General features: G+C 44.9%; 1 protein-coding gene across 2 annotated transcripts in view; it reads right to left on the bottom strand.

Annotated features, from left to right (window-relative positions):
- LOC139380137 (t-SNARE domain-containing protein 1-like) overlaps window positions 1-21062 on the bottom strand; it is a 123882-nt gene that overhangs the window by 69464 nt on the left and 33356 nt on the right. For both annotated transcript variants that reach the window (XM_071122583.1, XM_071122590.1), the window contains exons 3-7: window positions 14509-14586; window positions 11821-11890; window positions 1056-1146; window positions 860-934; window positions 619-675 (exon numbers count right to left, since the gene is read on the bottom strand). In XM_071122583.1, the coding sequence (XP_070978684.1) occupies window positions 619-675; window positions 860-934; window positions 1056-1146; window positions 11821-11890; window positions 14509-14586 (371 nt within the window). The remainder of the gene's footprint in view (window positions 1-618; window positions 676-859; window positions 935-1055; window positions 1147-11820; window positions 11891-14508; window positions 14587-21062) is intronic.

Below are 21062 nucleotides of genomic sequence, written 5' to 3'. Positions count from 1 at the left end.
TGTCTGGCTCATATTCAATATCAAACTATCTGTTGTCTCCTCTTGTGTTCTCTCTCTCTCTCGATCTTTCTCTCTCTTCTGCATCTCTTCCTCAGTGAAAAAAGCAGGATCATCCCATCACAGATCTCTTATCATACCACCTCCTCCCCTGAAGGGATGGGAAGATCTGATTGTGTGTTGATGTAGTCGGGACAACTATGTCCTGCAGAAGGTACATATACCCCAGCTCAAACCCATGATGTGTCTCTCCATTTTGAACTTTTCAACTGACATAAAAATACATATAATGTGTTGAACAACAGTGGCAGTACTGAAGGGACTTGGATGTATAGCAAATAAATTGTCTGTGAGTGGAGAGAAGAGAGGGAAAGAAAACATAAAGAGGGAAGAGAAGAGCGGGAGGGAAAACAGAGAAAAGGGAAAAGAAGAGAGGGGGAGAGAACTGAGAGAAGAGCGAAGAGAAGAGAGGAGACACTAGACAAAGCTTCAAAGAACCTCTCATGAGAAGGCAATCAAACAAGGAAAGCCAAGCTTATTATCTTTGTCTCTAATGAGCGTTGTCACCTTCACAATGGAACAAAGGCCAGTACAGACTGATACTCTGTGCATCAAACTCACCTGCTTCATTTCTGTCTGTGCCGGGGGTAGCAAGGCCCTCGAACGGTCTGCAATTTTCTGAAGAGACACAAGAAGAGAGAGAGCACAAGAGCATGAGAGAAGCATTTAGTTCATATTGTACAACATACTGTATATTGCAGCCGTGTTGCAAATCAACTCTTTATGTTTCATGTCACAAGGTCACCATTCTCTATAGAACAACACCCCACCAAACAGATGAGAAGACATGAGGCAATGCAACCTTTTGCAGATCTCCATAGCGTTGAACCGACTCTGAGAGTTCTGTCTTAAGTCTAGTCAGGCGAAGACGATCTTGCTGTGAAAACAAGAAAAGAAGAACGAAGATTAGTGACAATTATCTTAATTTATGTCTCTGCTTCTGTGTATTTAATTAGATACCAAGTCTGGAAAAATATATGAAAAAAAAGCATTTTTACCCGTGTAGAGCCAGTGATGATGTCAGAGAGTTGTTTGATGAGTTGACTGGTGCTGGTGATGACTTTGTTCGTTTGCTGCTGTGTATAATGTCTGGAATTGAAGAGAAAGAGAGCCAGAGAGAATGACATAGAGAAAGAAAGAGTGAAAGAGAAAGCGAGTGAGATAAAGAGGGAGAGAGTACCAGAGAGAGAAGACGAAAAGACAAAGAGATACGCACATAGTCTTTAGCTTCTAAGGTGGTATGAGTGAGGTTATTCTCGGGGTTGTGAACTCTGGAGGACGTGGCAGGACATGGCAGCTTTTATCCCCTGGCGCTGGATTCTAGAACGTACAGTGTGCCTTCTGGGCTGGCCAGGGCGATGGGAACTCAGAGTTCCATGGGAACTCTGAGTTCAACCAATTAAGTGAATCAATATTAACGACAGTCTGACAGAGCAGAGGTGTACATGTCCTGTACAATGGCCCAGTGAGGGACGCAGGGAGCTGGGTGTTCTTCCTCTGCCAGGGGGAGAAAAAGAGGAGCCACCCAGGCTTTCACCATCAAAAAACACAGCAGCTTACAAACTACAGTGCCACCCAGTGGTGGGAGGATGGAGGCGCACTCATTATGGCTATAGCTTTCAGCCAAGGACAGTATGGATTTTTATGTTGAATGAATGAACCCCCAATTATTGTCTACAAGCACATGTATTATCAAATAGTGGCACACGTGTGGATGGCGATTCAATCAATAAGTATCATTTTAAACAATTCCACTTACAGCCTGCCACTCATGGTTTATTTGGCCGAACAGTACATTGTGAAGACAACACAATAAGATTCAGTAAGTTTACTGATTTCAGACACTATTGTGATTATGGAAATCATATTCAAATCTCTGATAGAGAATAGTCACATTTGCATGCACAAAAACATTTTCTTGCACTAATATCAATACTGACTGCCTGTAGCTGTTCACATTTGTTTTCAACGTCTCCTCCCACACACTCATTTACTGAAGCATCTCTGGGTAGTGTCATTTGCGTCCCTTTGATATTATAAGTAGAAATAGTGCAACAATATTGAATTTTAAACACCTGTTATATTAAATGAAGTTACCTTTAATATAAACCACATGAAAAATGCAACAAATTTCTTCTAGGAAGATTGCAAGAAAAAAAAATAATAATCCAAGTTTTCACCATCATTGTAAGTCCCTAGTTACTGTCATTTCTAAAGATGATTATTTATTTCATGCGACTAGTGATTTCTTTAAGTCTGTTCCTCGTTTTAAGGTCAACCCTGTTAGGTGAACTGAACTCTCGTTTTAATATGGTGAAACTATTCCTTTTAAATGTTGATTAAAAAAATATATTATAATAATGTTGTTTTTTATGAAGTTGGAAATGTGCTCTTTATCTCAGTGGAGCAGTAATGTTTCTGGATGAAGTTGGGTTTGTTGTTTTTAGGTTTAGGTGAGGGCTGAGGCTAGTGATATTGTGTTGAGGCAACATGGAGGATGAAACTGAACTGGTTGAAATTAAACTGTCGGTGAGTTCTTATGACCTTAGAAATCTGGTTGGATAATACTATTCAAGACTGTGTTGATAATCTTAAGCATAGTCAAATAAGCAGTCTGTCTCAACAGAACCCTGCTTGCCCAGAGGCAGCATTACACATGGGGGACATCAAGACAGCACCTCCTCTCTCTCACACACTATCCTTCAGACAACTAGTCACAGGTCTCCCTGTGTGCTCTCTCTCTCTCTATTCACTCTCCATCCCTCTCTCACTGTCTCTCTCTCTCTACGCTCCACCTCTCTCCCACTCTTTCTTTGTCTCTCCATCTCTCTCTCACTGGGGCTGATCAGCCACAAAAGAATGCAAAGCAGAGCACAAAGGAGAAAGTCATTGGAGGTGACTGATTGCAATTCACATTATATTTTTACATACTTTTCTGCTGCTGAGTCCCTACTCTTGAGATCTTTGTGGGGGCGCCAGTGACTAACAGATCTCGATAGCTTTGTAATGTGATACGTCAGAAGAGTGTGAGAGGGTCCTCTAGAGTGGGCGATGAGAACCGAGAGAGTTTGGCACAACATACTGCTCGGTACAGTGGCATAAACCTACACAGATGATCCATAGAAACTAACTATAGAACAGGTGCAAAATGACTCATAGATGATCCACAGGAATTCATTAAAACAGGTCATAATGGATTTTTATGTTTAGTACATGAAGCATTGGAAGATGTTGATGATAATGTTGATAAATGTTGTGTTCTATTCACACATTTGACATGTTTTTGTTGTTGCATGGTTTTAAGTTAAAACCATTGAAGTACAGGTTATCCTAATCCATGTCATACAGTGAATACAGTATGGCCTGAGGACAACAGAATTAGGATATTCACCTCCTGTGTATTAGGTTAACTCATTTCATGCCTGCTGATCCAAAGGCACAGTCCTTCTCCACATAGATCAGTCATCTTGTTCCTGTTGTGATGGTGCATGAACTAGCCGTGAGTTTACCGTAATCCTCTGGATGTCTGAGAAGTCTTTGACTGAACCGTTAAACGATGACACCTCAGCCAGAGGTTTAGCCATCTTATTAATCCCTTTAGTTCCTGTGTGTGTGTGTGTGTGAGAGTGTGGGTGTGTGTGTATGTGTGTGTGCGTTTGTATGTGTGCGCATGTTTCCTTTACCTACCTAAGATACAACAGAAGGTCACAGTCAAGCTTTATTAGTGACAGTATGCAGGTGGATTTAGAAGCACTTAGAGCACACTTTTGATCCAGCATGCTGAACCAACTCCAACGTTCAGCTGTATCAGGGTCATACGATTGACTAGATATTTTTCCTGGATATTACAAGTGCCTCATCCAGCCCACAGCTACGGACTCTAATTAACAACAGCAGCTTTCACATGTGTTCTAGTACAACCGGTCTTGCATGAATGGGGGAAGTAAAGCAGTAATCAACTCCTGCACAACATTATGAATGGCTGTTTTCGTGAGTGGTTTGAATGGATCACTGGCAGATACAGTATGACCTTGCTGAGACAATGCAGAGTGACAGAGACACAGCAGGATCATGTCATACACAAAAAACACAGAGGTCATACTTTCTCTGGCTTTAGGGGCCATACTTGTAGCTCAACTTATTTCTCCCCTCAGAAGCTAGCGTGACTGTACTTTTGCTTGGCCTTAAACCTCAAGATCTCTCACTCTCACTCTTTCTCTCTCTCTCTCTGAAAGAAAACAGGAAGCCTATTTTCCCACTGTTTTCCACTAGGCTGGCTTGGTTCTTCCCACAGTGTCCAGAGAATTACAGTGACATGGCCCTGGTTCTGAGTTCACTAATACACTGAGGGCTGTCTGTCTCTCTATTTTTCCCCCTCATTTCCTCTCTCCAGATTTAGATCAATATTTGAGGACTTGGGTGGGGAGGTAAGGAGTAGGTCTCTCTAGCCGTGTTCATCCCTGGGTCTCTACAGGGAGCACCAGGACAGAATGTACTGTACATCAGACCTGGGTTCAAATCATATTCAGAATCCTACCTTTAGTGTTTGATTTAGCCCAGGACCACAAGGGGTACATGTTTAGTTTTTTGCCCTAACACTCCTCAGCTGATTCAAATAATCAAAGTTTGATTATGAGGTTATTATTTGAATCAGCTGTGTAGTGCTAGTGCAATAAAACAAAATGTGCACCCCTTGGGGTCTCCAGGACCGAGTTTAGGAAACACTGCTCTAGACTGTCTGGCGAACTACATGGGCAGAGTTTGCAATTGTGCGATTATTTCATTGTTTCCATTGCGCCACATAACCTCAGTCAAGCCCTGATAAAGTATCTGAAATGAATTAAAATAGTACTTGAACCCAGGTCTGCTGTACTGTGCAGTATGTTGTGTCCAAGATAGGCTAGAGGGGACCAGGGGAGCACCAGGCTCAGAGACCAAGCCTGCACAGACAGCACCAGACACTAAATCAATGTTCTTATTGCAGATCTCCACACGGTCTAGGAAGATTTTGTGAATTTAGATTTAGATAGGATTTGTTCAAGGCCTCTCATGCAAGCATAAATGCACGCACCACAACAGTTTTATATAGTTTCTTCTTCATCCCTCCTTCAAGCATTGTCTATCTATATATCACCTCATGTGATTTCATTAAATGAATTGTTCCACAGTGCTGTCTTTAAAAAACTAAATAGAGTATGGTCATATTGATTCAATTAAACCCATGTAGCATGGTAGAAAACAAATGACTTTTGTGGAAAAAATGATGTTTCTAAATATTAGCACAGGGCTAATTTAGCGTATTGTCTGCACAGTAAAGGTGTTCGTTCATCCACAAATGGAAGCATATTTGACTTGCTTGTTTTATCAATAATATATTTTACAGTACATTAGTTTTGTGGATTTTGTAATAGATGTTGTGACGACCCTCCCACTCTGTCTGCCATATTCTCTCTTTGCTCATGTTTTCCTTATTAGGATGCTGGTGGGTGGAGTTGGGAGGGTCGTCAGCTACATGGGAAACACCTGGGCCCGGTGTGTCCCAGGATAAATACACCACTTCCCCATTCATGGAAGAGACTCTCTCCATGCAGACACCTTTCTAGATTTTGTTGTGTTTCTTGGTGGCCTTTTGGTTGTTTGCTTTGGCACCTTTCAACACCCTGCATTATCACATTCATGCATGCAAAACACTGACTTACACCACTGATTACTGATTACACACACCATTGTATATTGTACTTAGTTTACTTTATTTAATAAATATGTTTTGTTACTCCTTATCTCCACGTTGTCTCCCTTTTTTACGGGCTTTGAGCCAGTTCGTGACAATGTGAATTTAGCAGAATATTTCTTGATGGTTAAAAGGCAGTATAGTATGGTAGTACGTGCTCCTACACCTGCATTGCCTGCTGTTTGGGGTTTTAGGCTGGGTTTCTGTACAGCACTTTGAGATATCAGCTGATGTAAGAAGGGCTATATAAATACATTTGATTTGAGTTTGATCAGTACTGTGGAGTTATGTGTTGAGGTTGTTTGTAGGAACATCAGTGTGTCTGATATGACACTATTTAATATCCCATCAAAAATGTCATATCATTTTATAGCACCATGAAGAAAACAGGGGTTATTTGCTAAAAGGTTCCAAGTTAACTCCATGATAAATGTGGATCTGTCTCTGCAAGATGAAAGCCCTGGGTAGATACAGTAATTGACGTAACGTTTCCTACAGTATCCTCCATCTATAGCTCCAGTGTATGTACTTTAATGTACTGTACTGTGTGAGGGCTTTGCTGTGGGGAGCCCGTGGCAGAAGGTATGCCTTATGGCTGGTTGAGGAGAGGCTCTTTGAGGCCCTCTGTGGCAGTTGGCCTTCTGTCTGTATGTCAGAGCAGTCTGTTGCCTCCTCTGTTCTCTTCTCTCTCCTCTCCTCCCCTTCATCTTGCCGCTCCTCCTTCTTCTTCTCCCTCTCTTCTCCCCATCTCCTCTCCCTCTCCGCTCCCTCTCCACTCCTCTAAACAGTGTCCTTGTCCTCTGGTGGGTTACGGACGAGTCGCCACCGAATGCCTAATGCACTAACAAAGACAATGACACTCAGAGAGTGGGAGCAATTAATCCACTTAGACTTTTGCTGTGTGCATTTCCACGATTACAAGGACGGGTCCAATTCTATTAACCGTGAGATTGTGGTTGTAGCCGGGAGTAGAGAGGTAGACCATGGGTGCAGATGGTTGATTAACATTCTTAACCAGAGGCAGGGCATTTGTGTGTACTGTAAAATATGCCCACCATTACAAAAATAGATGAAGACAATCTCCTCTCGTGAAAATTACGACAGTTACGGTAGTCGTTGGAAGTGGCAGTGAGTAGCCGTGAGTGTGCGGCATCCACTCAGCATGAAAATAATCCAAATTGTACTGCACCATTCAACCATTCAACTGTACCATTCAACTCTACCGTTTAAACATTCAACAGTACCAGACGAGCTAAATCACTTCTATGCTCGCTTCGAGGCAAGCAACACTGAGGCATGCATGAGAGCATCAGCTGTTTCGGATGACTGTGTAATCACGCTCTCTGGAGCTGACGTGAGTAAGACCTTTAAACGGGTCAACATACACAAGGCTGCAGAAATTAAAAAGATTTGGCATAGGTCCTGAGATCCTCAAAAGGTTCTACAGCTGCAACATTGAGAGCATGGTTGCATCACTGCCTGGTACGGCAATTGCTCGGCCTCTGACCGCAAGGCACTACAGAGGGTGGTGCGTAAAGGCCCAGTACATCACTGGGGCTAAGCTGCCCGCCATCCAGGACCTCTACACCAGGCGGTGTCAGAGGAAGGCCCTAAAAATTGTCAAAGACCCCAGCCACCCCAGTCATAGACTGTTCTTTCTACTACCGCATGGCAAGCGGTACCGGAGTGCCAAGGCTAGGACAAAAAAGCTCCTCAGCAGTTTTTACCCCCAAGCCATAAGACTCCTGAACAGGTAATCAGATGGCTACCCGGACTAGAAGGCTACCCAACCCCTCTTTTTACGCTGCCGCTACTCTCTGTTTATAATATATGCATAGTCACTTTAACTATACATTCATGTACATACTACCTCAATTGGGCCGACCAACCAGTGCTCCCACACATTGGCTAACCGGGCTTTCTGTATTGTGTCCTGCCACCCACCACCCACCACCCGCCAACCCGTCTTTTACGCTACTGCTACGCTCTGTTCATCATATATGCATAGTCAATTTAACCATGTCTACCTGTACATACTACCTCAATCAGCCTGACTAACCGGTGTCTGTATGTAGCCTCGCTACTTTTATAGCCTCGCTACTGTATATAGCCTGTCATTTTACTGTTGTTTTATTTCTTTACTTACATATTGCTCACCTAACACCTTTTTTGCACTATTGGTTAGAGCTTGTAAGTAAGAATATCACTGTAAGGTCTACACCTGTTGTATTCGGCGCATGTGACAAATAAACTTTGATTTGATCATTCCACTGTACCATTCAAACATTAAATTGTACTATTCAACCATTTAACTGTACCATTCAACTGTACCATTCAACCATTCAACTGCACCATTCAACCATTCAACTGTACCATTCAACCATTCAACTGTACCATTCAACCATTCAACTGCACAATTCAACCATTCAACTGCACCATTCGACCGTTCAACTGTAGCATTCAACCATTCAACTGTCACGGCTTTCTTCCTGGGAAGGTGAGGCGGACCAAAACGCAGTGTGGTTATAGTTCATGTTATAGTTCTTTAATAAGAAAACTCAAACATGAACAAACTACAAAACAATAAACGTGAAAACCGTAACAGTGCTAACTGGTTTATAAAACACAAAGACAGGAAACAATCACCCACAAAATACCCAAAGAATATGGCTGCCTAAATATGGTTCCCAATCAGAGACAACAATAAACACCTGCCTCTGATTGAGAACCAATCTAGGCAACCATAGACTTACCTAGACATCTAAACTGAACACAACCCCATAAATCTACAAAAACCTCTAAACAAGACAAAACACATAAATCACCCATATCACACCCTGGCCTAACCAAAATAATAAAGAAAACAAAGATAACTAAGGCCAGGGCGTGACAGTACCCCCCCCCCCCCCCCCCCCCCCCCAAAGGTGTGGACTCCCGGCCGCACACCTAAACCCATAGGGGAGGGTTTGGGTGGGCGTCTGTCCATGGTAGCGGCTCTGGCGCGGGACAGTCTTAGTCCACTTTTTTAGCATGCTTTGAGTGGCGACCCTCGCCGCCGACCTTGGCCTAGTAACCCTAACAAAGGACCCACCTGGACTGAGGGGTGCCTCATTACTGAGGAAGCTCAGGACCGAGGGGTAGCTCAGGACTGAGGGGTAGCTCAGGCAGGTTGACAGCTCTGGCAGATCCTGGCTGAATGGCGGCTCTGGCGGAACCTGGCTGAATGGCGGCTCTGGCGGATCCTGGCTGACTGGCGGCTCTGGCGGATCTTGGCAGACTGGCGGCTCTGGCGGATCCTGGCTGACTGGCGGCTCTGGCGGATCCTGGCTGACTGGCGGCTCTGGAGGATCCTGGCTGACTGGCGGCTCTGGCGGCTCCATGCTGACTGGCGGCTCTGGCGGCTCCATGCTGACTGGCGGCTCCGGCGGCTCATGACAGACGGGAGACTAGCAGCTCTGGACTGACGGGAGACTCTAGCAGCTCTGGATAGACGGGAGACTCTAGCAGCTCTGGACAGACGGGAGACTCTAGCAGCTCTGGACAGACGGGCAGCTCCGGCAACGCTGGAGAGGAGGAAGGCTCTGGCAGCGCTGGACAGACGGGAGACTCTAGGAGCTCTGGACAGACGGGAGACTCTAGCAGCTCTGGACAGATGGGAGACTCTAGCAGCTCTGGACAGACGGGAGACTCTAGCAGCTCTGGACAGACGGGAGACTCTAGCAGCTCTGGACAGACGGGAGACTCTAGCAGCTCTGGACAGACGGGAGACTCTAGCAGCTCTGGACAGACGAGGCGCACTGTAGGCCTGGTGCGTGGTGCCGGCGCTGGTGGTACTGGGCCGAGACACGCACCTCAGGGCGAGTGTGGGGAGGAGGAACAGGGAGTACTGGGCTCTGGACACGCACAGGAAGCCTGGTGGGGGGGGGGCTGCCACCGGAGGGCTGGTGCGTGGAGGTGGCACTGGATAAACTGGACCGTGCAGGCGCACTGGAGCTCTTGAGAACCGAGCCTGCCCAACCTTACCTGGTTGAATGCTCCCGGTCGCCCTGCCAGTGCGGCAAGGTGGAATAGCCCGCACTGGGCTGTGCAGGCGAACCGGGGACACCATGCGTAAGGCTGGTGCCATGTACGCCGGTCCAAGGAGACGCACTGGAGACCAGATGCGTAGAGCCGGCTTCATGGCACTTGGTGACTGCCCAGGCTCTCTCGCTCTCCGGTAAGCACAGGAAGTTGGCGCAGGTCTCCTACCTGGCTTCACCATACTTCCTGTGTGCCCCCCCTTTGGGGCTGACACTCGGGTTTCCAGCCCTGCTTCTGTGCTGCCTCTTCAAACCGCCGCCTCTCCGCTTTGGCTGCCTCCAGCTCTGCCTTGGGGCGGCGATATTCCCCCGGCTGTGTCCAGGGTCCATCACCGTCCAACTCGTCCTCCCATGTCCATTCCTCCTTGCGCTGCTCCTGCTGCCGCTTCTCCTGCTGCACCTTGGGTTGGCAACACTCCCCTGGCTTTGCCCAGGGTCCTCTCCCGTCGAGGATTTCCTCCCATGTCCAGAAGTCCTGATTGCGCTGCTCCTGCTGGCGCTGCCTGTCACCACGCCGCTTGGTCCTGTTGTGGTGGGTGATTCTGTCACGGCTTTCTTCCTGGGAAGGTGAGGCGTACCAAAACGCAGCGTGGTTATAGTTCATGGTTCTTTAATAAGAAAACTCAAACATGAACAAACTACAAAACAATAAACGTGAAAACCGTAACAGTCCTAACTGGTGCATAAAACACAAAGACAGGAAACAATCACCCACAAAATACCCAAAGAATATGGCTGCCTAAATATGGTTCCCAATCAGAGACAACAATAAGCACCTGCCTCTGATTGAGAACCAATCTAGGCAACCATAGACTTACCTAGACACCTAAACTGAACACAACCCCATAAATCTACAAAAAACTCTAGACAAGCCTAAACACATAAATCACCCATATCACACCCTGGCCTAACCAAAATAATAAAGAAAACAAAGATAATTAAGGCCATGGCGTGACATCAACTGCACCATTCAACTGCACAAATCAACCATTCAACTGCACAATTCAACCATTCAACTGTACCATTCGACCGTTCAACTGTAGCATTCAACCATTCAACTGCACCATTCAACCATTCGTCTGTAGCATTCAACCATTCAACTGTGCCATTCAACCATCCTTTCAAGACACTAGAATGCATACAATACTGTAGCTGTTGACAGCTGACACAGAGGGGTCACATCACATGGAAAACCATTTTCTTTCCAGTAATTCAGAGCAGTGAGCCCAGATCATTGTCTATAATGGTTCACATCCTGCACCAATATTAAAGAAAGCAACAGAACGCAAAAGAAACACACACACATACACACATTCAGACAGTGTAGGTTTCCAAGGTGATCATAAAAAAATGTTCATAGAATTGATGACATGCCAGGCAGCACAGTGGGGTGTAATGCATTTTAAACAGACACAATCATCTCAGATTGGCCACTTTGTCATCAGGCAGGAATTTGGTAATTGCTGGCAGCTCAACTAAAACAAGTATAATCAATATCGGCTATGAAAGAGGACATTGAAATATGTAGAAAATATTCTCTGTTCTGGAGCTACTGAGCTTAATGTGACCCTCGGCATGATTAAAGGACAGACAGGTCAAGCAGCATGAACACTCAGAGGCTATGTATCAGGCTACACTTTATCTGTAGCTAATGCATGGTTGCAGCAGTATGTGATGTCAATAACACAGCAGTAAATGGTTAGTGTTCAGACGGTTGGTTAATTGAGGGAGGAAGCCGGTGAGTTACTCGCTTGAGTTGCACACTAATGTGTTGATATGAATATGTAAGTACTATAATTTGCGTGTGTGTTTGTGTGTGTGTGTGTGTGTGTGTGTGTGTGTGTGTGTGTGTGTGTGTGTGTGTGTGTGTGTGTGTGTGTGTGTGTGTGTGTGTGTGTGTGTGTGTGTGTGTGTGTGTGCGTGTGTGTGCACGTGCGTGTTGTGATTACTCACAGGCTCTGTCGCAGTTCAGCAGTGTCTCTGGACGTTCCCAAAGATTGAAGACTCTTCTCTAATGTTACAACTGGGATGGGGAGAAACATATAGCATAAGTTCAAGTGCTTTTACAGTACTAACCCCAGCAAAAAAAGTAACGTCCCTTTTTCGGGACCCTGTCTTTCAGAGATAATTCGTAAAAATACAAATAACTTCACAGATATTCATTGTAAAGGGTTGAACCTTTCTGGTATGAGGAACACCCCTCCACTAAACTTTTTTTTTAAATGAAAAAGATCTCATAATAAAATTCCTCAAACATCTCAAAACATCTCAAACATCTCAAAAATCTCTTAACTATTATGCAGTATTATGCATAATTTTAAAGATAAACTTCTTGTCAATCCAACCACAGTGTCCGATTTCAAAAAGGCTTTACGGCGAAAGCACACCATGCGATTATGTTAGGACAGCGCCTAGCCACAAAAAAACATACAGACATTTTCCAGCCGAGGAGAGGTGTCACAAAAGTCAGAAATAGCGTTAAAATGAATCACTTACCTTTGATGATCTTCTGCTGGTGTTACTCCCAGGACTCCATGTTACAATAAATGTTTGTTTTGTTCAATAAAGTTAATCTTTATGTCCAAAAACCTCCTTTTTGTTTGCGCGTTTAGTTCGGTAATCCATATGCACAAAGCGTGAGCACAACACCCAGATGAAAAGTCAAAAAAGCTCCATTAAAGTTCATAGAAACATGTCAAACGATGTCTATAATCAATCCTTAGGATCTTTTTATCATAAATATTCAATATTATTTCAACCGGACAACAGCGTTGACAATAGAAAAGAAAGATAACCAAGGATGCTCTCATGGCCAAGCTTGATAAACAACTCATGGCTTTCAGCTGAGCCACTTACTCTGAGTGGTCTTATTCTCTCCCCTTTCACAATAGAAGCCTGAAACAACTTCTAAAGACTGTTGACATCTACTGGAAGCCTTAGAAAGTGCAATCTGACACCACAGACACTGGATATTGGATAGGCATTCATTTGAAAACTACAAACCTCAGAATTCCCACATCCTGGTTGGATTTTTCTCAGTTTCTCGCCTGCCATATGAGTTCTGTTATACTCACAGACCGTATTTTAACAGTTTCGGAAACTTGAGAGTGTTTTCTATCCAAATCTACAAATTATGTGCATATCCTAGCTTCTGGGCCTGAGTAACAGTTTACTCTGGGCAAGCTTTTCATCCAAACTTCCCAATGCTGCCCCCTATCCCAAACAGGTTTTAAACACTGTTCCCCATGCTTGTTCAATGAACCATAAACAATTAATGAACATGCACCTGTGGAATGGTCGTTTAGACACTAACAGCTTACAGATGGTAGGCAATTAAGGTCACAGTTATGAAAACTTAGGACACTTAAGAGGCCTTTTTACTGACTCTGAAAAACACCAAAAGAAAGATGCCCTGCTCATCCCTGCTAATCAGGCATGCTGCAAGGAGGCATGAGGACTGCAGATGTGGCCAGGGCAATAAATTGCAAAGTCCGTACTGTGAGACGCCAAAGAAAGCGCTACAGAGAGACAGGATGGACAGCTGATCATCCTCGCAGTGGCAGACCATGTGTAACAACACCTGCACATGAACGGTACATTCGAACATCACACTGGCGGGACAGGTACAGGATGACAACAACAACTGCCCAAGTTACACCAGGAACGTACAATCTCTCCATCAGTGCTCAGACTGTCCGCAATATGCCGAGGTCATCACCAGTTATCACCGGCAACAACGTCGCCTATGGGCACAAACCCACCATCGCTGGACCAGACAGGACTGGCAAAAAGTGCTGGACTGACGAGTCACGGTTTTGTCTCACCAGGGGTGATGGCCGGATTTGCGTTTATCGTCGAAGGAATGAGAGTTACACCGAGGCCTGTACTCTGGAGTGGGATCAATTTGGAGGTGGAGGGTCCGTCATGATCTGGGGCGGTGTGTCACAGCATCATCAGACTGAGCTTATTGTCATTGCAGGCAATCTCAATGTGTGCATTACAGGGAAGACATCCTCCTCCCTCAGGTGGTATCCTTCCTGCATGCTCATCCTGACATGACCCTGCAGCATGACAATGCCACCAGTCATACTGCTCGTTCTATGCGTGATTTCCTGCAAGACAGGAATGTCAGTGTTCTGACATGGCCAGCGAAGAGCCCGGATCTCAATCCCATTGAGAACGTCTGGGACCTGTTGAATTGGAGGGTGAGGGCTAGGGCCATTCCCCCCAGAAATGTCCGGGAACTTGCAGGTGCCTTGGTGGAAGAGTGGGGTAACATCTCACAGCAAGAACGGGCAAAGCTAGTGCAGTCCATGAAGAGGAGATGCACTGCAGTACTTAATGCAGCTGGTGGCCACACCAGATACTGACTGTTACTTTTTTACTTTTTGACCCCCCCTTTGTTCAGGGACACATTATTCAATTTATGTTAGTCACATGTCTGTGGAACTTGTTCAGTTTATGTCTCAGTTGTTGAATCTTGTTATGGTCATACAAATATTTACACATGTTAAGTTTGCAAGAAAATAAACACAGTTGACAGTGAGAGGACGTTTCTTTTTTTGCTGAGTTTATATCAACAGTATAACAGAAAAAGCACAGTTCCACATATACACACACAAACATATTTACAAGACTCACCATTTGCGTTGATCTGGAAAATGTTGGAGGAGGTCTCTTGAAACACGTCTTGCAGCTCTGAGGAGCTGACCTGTGTTGCTTGGAGAAGACATGATTTCAGTTCGACGGAGCATGATAAAGACACACCAATAACAAGGCAGATATCGTAGGTAAAACACAACATTCGGTAAAACACAACAGCCACAGAGCTGTTCCATCATGAAATGTGTTACAGTGAATTTGGGGTTTAGCCTTGTCCAGGACTGTAACCCGGGTCCAGGGACATTGAACCAAACACCTTAGGTAACTGCTAAATAGCTCGGAGAGAATGTACACTGTTTATCATGAGGCATACAGAAAAAACAGGCCAAGGTCGGACTCTGTCTAATTCTGACCCCTAAAGTGACTGTAAAGTGACTGTAATTGGAAAGTTATTTTTTGACATTTTTCTCCAACTACTACCAGTAGTGTGTGAAAATGACAATGGGTGGTGGGGGATTACTGTTTGGAATGAAAAATTACAGGAAAAGAAAGAGGAAATATGTTGAACCTGCATATTGTATAAGCATTGTTCCATTAAGCTGTGCTCTTTAACCACAACTGACGAACAGAATAACAAAAGGAAGGTTTACAGTTCACTGAGACATATGATCGACACGTCTGCATGTTAAGGGTCATTCACTTGATTTAACAAACTATGGACAGTTTCCTGTGGTGGAAGAAATATGATTAAGTCAAAAGTACACACTATACGACAGCAATACATTTTAAAATGGTGTCATATTTCAGTTCAATGACCTTTACTGCCCCTAGAGTGATCTACATACTCCCGCCTTCGACACACGCTTGTCCAGTTCTTCCCATCGTTATGATAAATGGCGGATGCTCAATGTTCATGCTACTTCACATGGAACCACCTATGTCTGTGTGGAGGAACTCAGAGGCCTAAGTCATCCCTCTCCTCGCATCAGTGACCCAGTGTTTCACACTCTGCTGATGGAGGGATAGAGGGAGAGATGGAAGGATGGAGGACTACAGAAGGGTGACACAAGGTCACCCAATGACACGGATGGTGAGTGCGATTTCAGGAAGGACATTGATTACTCTGCACCATTCTACCCACTGACCAGTGGCATTACCCTGGTCTCTCTTCTGTCTGTTCATCCTTGTATGACATCTGATTAGGTTTTGTTTGTCTCTGTGAGTATGTGAGTGTTCATGTAGGCAGTGTCTGGGTGTAACGTTTCAGACTACACTCGGTTGGGGGCTTAGCTAGTTGGGTTGTAGCGTGTGTGTTAGCATGTGTGTGAGTGTGTGAGTGTGTGTGTGTGTGTGTGTGTGTGTGTGTGTGTATGCCTATGTGTAGTCAGGTCTGCAATGTGTGTGTGTGATGCCTGACCATGCCCGGTTCACGGTCAAATGAGTTGAATGTGTGTGAGACAGATATCGTGGCGGATATCATCCACTGCAGACTGCTGTGTTACGTAAAACCCCCCCTGCTGGTGGGGAAGCGGTAGCACGACGGGATCACTTCTAAGCCCTTTATCTTCCACCACCTGGATCTAGCACACACAGAGAGACACAGGAACATGCACACGCACACACACACACACACACACACACACACACACACACACCTACACACACTCACATCAGCATGACATGCAAATACAGTGCCTTTGGAAAGTATTCAGACCCCTTGACATTTTCCACTTTTTGTTACATTACAGCCTTATTCTCCATTGGATAAAAACAAATCTCAGCAATCTACACACAATACCCAATAATAACAAAGCGAAAACAGTTTTTTTTAAACATTTTTGCAAATGTATTAATAATAAAAAACAGAAACACCTTTACATAAAGTATTCAGACTCTTTGCTATGAGACTCGAAATTGAGCTCTGGTGCATCCTGTTTCCATTGTTCATTGTTAAGATGTTTAACCAACTTGATTGGAGTCCGCTTGTGGTAAATTCAGTTGACTGGACATGATTTGGAAAGGCACACAGCTGTGTATATAAGGTCCCACAGTTGACAGTGCATGTCAGAGCAAACACCAAGCCATGAGGTCGAAGGAATTGTCCGTAGAGCTCCGAGACAGGATTGTGTCGAGGCACAGATCTGGAGAAGGGTACCAAAACAATTCTGCAGCATTGAAGGTTTCAAAGAACACAGTGGCCTCCATCATTCTTAAATGGAGGTTTGGAACCATCAAGAGTCTTGCTAGAGCTGGCCGCCCAGTCAAACTGAGCAATTGGAGGAGAATTGCCTTGGTCAGGGAGGTGACCAAGATTCACTCTGACAGAGCTGCATAGTTCCTCTGTGGAGATTAGAGAACCTTCCAGAAGGACAACCATCTCTACAGCACTCCACCAATCAGGCCTTTATGGTAGAGTGGCCAGACAGAAGCCACTCCTCATTAAAAGGCACATGACAGCCCATTTGGAGTTTACCAAAAGGCACCTAAAGGACTCTCAGACCATGATAAACAAGATTCTCTGGTCTGATGAAACCAAGAATGAACTCTTTGGCTTGAATCCCAAGAGTCACGTCTGGATGAAACCTATCACAATCCCTACAGTTAAGCATGGTGGTGGTAGCATCATGCTGTGGGGCTGTTTGTCAGCGTCAGGGACTGGGAGACTAGTCAGGATCGAGGGAGAGATTAATGGAGCAAAGTACAGAGAGATCCTTGATGAAAACCTTCACCAGAGCACTCAGGACCTCAGACTGGGGCAAAGGTTCACCTTTCAAAAAGACAACGACCCTAAGCATACAGCCAAGATAACGCAGGAGTGGCTTTGGGACAAGTCTCTGAATGTCCTTGAGTGGCCCAGCCAGAGCCTGGACTTGAACTCGATTGAACATCTCTGGAGAGACCTGAAAATAGCTGTGCAGCGATGCTCCCCATCCAACCTGACAGAGCTTGAGAGGATCTGCAGAGAAGATTGGGGGAAACTCCCCAAATAGAGGTGTGCCAAGCTTGTAGTGTCATAACCAAGAAGATACGAGGCTGTAATCACTGCCAAAAGGTGCTGCAACAAAGTGCTGAGTAAAGGGTCTGAATACTTATGTATATGTGATATTTATGTTATATTTATTTTAAAAATTAGCAAACATTTCAAAAAACCTGTTTTTGCTCTGTCATTATGGGGTATTGTGTGTAGATTGATGAGGAACATTTTTAGAAAAAGGCTATAACATTACAAAATGTGGAAAAAGTGATTGCACTGTATACAATCTTTAAGTCATGAGCAAACTCTCTCCTTCATTTTCGCTCTATTTACCTTTCACTATCTCACACGAACGCTTGCAAGCACACACGCGTATGCACGCACGCACACACACACACACACACACACACACACACACACACACACACACACGACAACGACTACTGGAGGGTATCTGAGACAGTCATTACTCTAGTGTCGCCATGTCCCCGCAAGGGGGTCTTGGACTCCTGGCTGCTACACTGGCTCTCTGCCTGACAAGCTGGCACAGAAAGAACAAGGGATGGAGGGAGGTGGAGAGAAGAAAGCAATGGAGAGAATAGAGAAGGGTGAGGCAGGAAGAAAGACTAAGATAGGGATAGAAAGGTAGCCAGGTCTGGGAAAAACTTTAGAAAGGCATTTACAAATGTTTAATGTGCTTAATTGGGCCTTTTTTCATCCTGTCTCCTATCTGTCTTTACAGTGCTTTGGAAGAGGTCTGAACCTATAATCACGTCATAATGTCTAGCAGATCTACATCCAACTGCATCACTCAGCACAATCTCCATGAAGAGAGTGCAAAGGGAAGTGATTAAAATGTGTCTTCACACTGCGGCACGACAGGTTGAGAATTGCTGAACAACTGATACAGAAGCTGCTGATTTTGCCCTACACACACACGCAAACACGCAAAACACACACAGTGCTACAGTGATGAATGAAAACCTCAGCAACACTCGAGAGACGAATTAACATCCTGGCCTTTGCAGAGTCGCTTGTCGATACGGCAAATGCACTATCTGCAACACGTTCAATTATACTCTCAAATCAGAGCGCAACTTAATCAAAAGCCCCCATCTCATTACCTTCGAGGTCAGCAGCTGTCGTTCCACTGTGGAAACTCTTCCTAAAACAGGGCCAGGCTGGGCATAGACCCACTGCAGAGGAAAAATAGCCTTTTCTCCTTTCTTGCTCCCAGAGGAGCTTCCAACTTCTAAAGACTATTTCAGTATGTGATGCAATTTTAATACTTACACACAAGTAGTTTTTTTGGAGACAAAAAGCACGCCAGTTCTTGATTCTAGCTATCTAACCTAGGTCAGGTAATTCTCAGATAATTCTCACAAGCTCGTGTTAACTACCATAGCTAACTTGGTTTTTAGGCTTCCGGACAATCTACTGTAAGTTCAACACTCGAACAGTCACACTACGCAACTACACACAGACCATGTTGGGTTGCCATAAAACATGCTATAGCCTAGCCTGCACACACTGCAGATTCTATAACAAACTTAATGCTAGGTTTATTTTGGGGCATGATGTGAGCAGGCCTGGAGATACAGTACCTGGAGTGACAAGGCAACAAAAACACACAACAAGCATTAAAGATTCACCGTTTCAACATAGCTCTACCCTCCACCCACTCCAGAGTGATCGCTTCTCCTCTGTTGGTGTGTTCCAGTCAGGAGACATAGACAATGCAGGAGCACATTCAATGATCATCATGAAAGCGTCTTCTTCTCCTGTTCCAAAATAACAGTGCATTTAGCCAGAACACCATGCTGTTCAAGCCTTGCTGTTTGCCAGGAAGTCTGATGATAATAGTCCCTTTACAGTTCTCAATCACTCACCCACTCCGTCATCCATAACAAATTACAGAGTTGGCAGAGATAGAACACAGGCAGCAAATACAACTATTTTGTAGCCAACAATATATCTTCAGCAACTCAAAACATGAATTGTGTCACACTCATATCTGATATTTCAGATATCCATATACTAAATACATTGAAGTTGGAGAGGCGTCAAATGCCCACTAAAGCTAAATATAGTTCTAATGGACTTTCTTAATGCACTGAGAAAGTGCTATGAGTGCGAGCCTCTTCTGCCATCTGCTTGGTGCTAACTGGCTCTCTTTCCCCTGAATTAGACTGATGACGCATCATCAATGTTGCTGTATGATGCACTGTATGCAACTACACAAATATGCGTGGAAGAATCTCCTATCCATACGGTTGCCTTCTGTAGCCCTCTAAAAATACCGTCATGAATATGTTCTGATGCAGTGAGAGTCTGACGCAAAGCTTGACCTTTCGAATGCTAATTTCAAATATATCTTTCACAATACTTTCTTTCATACAGATGCTGAGCATTTCAAAATGTGCTTTATGCTAGATAAACACATTTAATTAATTGTGGTGAATCACCATTGGAACTTTGTTAGCGTGCATGATTATGCATCATCAATCCGACAAAAGAAGCAAAACAAACGACCTTTAACTTACTCCCACAATGTTCTCCAACTCTTGAGCAACACCATCTCTTCCGAGCTGTACGGTATTCTACCATTGTAGTTCTAGTAACATTCTAGTTCTAACCTGAATACGTGACTCCAGACCACTGCAACCAATTCACTCCCAGCGGCTCCAATGACATTGTCATGGCTGCTCAGCACACACCCCACTTGGGCCACTTACAGACCCTCAGCGGTACCTGTGGCTGGTAGAGTGGGCTCTCATTACGGTCTCCTCCCAGACAAACAGCTCTCCATCCCAAACAATTCTAATGACCGGGGCTTGGGCTGTGGAGCAGAGCACTAGAGGGGTCTAACGAGACTGGTCTATCCCAGGATCAGGCCCAGAACACAGGGAGAACACGGCGAGAACAGGCCGGGCCAACCTGGTGTGTGCTGCTGAACACAATTGCGGTTCTCTTTATTGGCATTACAACTGTTCAAACACACACACACCAGGAACAGCAGAGCCCAACAGTGTGTTTTCTCCACAAGCAGACCAAGGAGAGTGCCTCCACTTTTTGACCACAAGTGATCGAAGAGAAGAGATTGGAGAATAAGAGTGAGTGAATGTTCACGAGAGATCGCAGACAGACACTACTAGGAGTTTGATAGACTAAGCACCCACCCGGGGAGTAGAAGAGGAGAGTTGCATATATGCTGGAAGGGCTTGAAAGGTTTGGCAAGAGGAAGGAGGAGAAAGATTATCCCGACTGACAGCTCCATTAGAGACTCTACCTGGGCTTTGATCATTTCCTGAGCCCCCCTCCACTGCTACACAGCTCAGTACAGCTCAGTCACACACACACACACACGCACGCACGCACACACACACACAGCTCAGTCGGCGCAAGCACCAGAAGCCACACACAGCAAATCTGACAGGCTCCGGCCCGCTGAAAGGGCCCCGGCTTCACTGTGATCAAAGCTACTCTCTCTGATGGCTCAGGCCCCCATCTGTCTCCCCATAACACTGAGGCTGCCACAGCACACACTACACAGTCTGCTCTTTATACACTAGGGAGAGAGGGAGGGGAGGTAGAGAGAGAGAGAGAGAGAGAGAGAGAG

The sequence above is a fragment of the Oncorhynchus clarkii genome, chromosome 2, assembly GCF_045791955.1.
Source record: "Oncorhynchus clarkii lewisi isolate Uvic-CL-2024 chromosome 2, UVic_Ocla_1.0, whole genome shotgun sequence".
NCBI lineage: Eukaryota > Metazoa > Chordata > Actinopteri > Salmoniformes > Salmonidae > Oncorhynchus > Oncorhynchus clarkii.
Note: the sequence above shows the minus strand (reverse complement) of the source record. Positions and strands in the feature narration are given on the sequence as shown.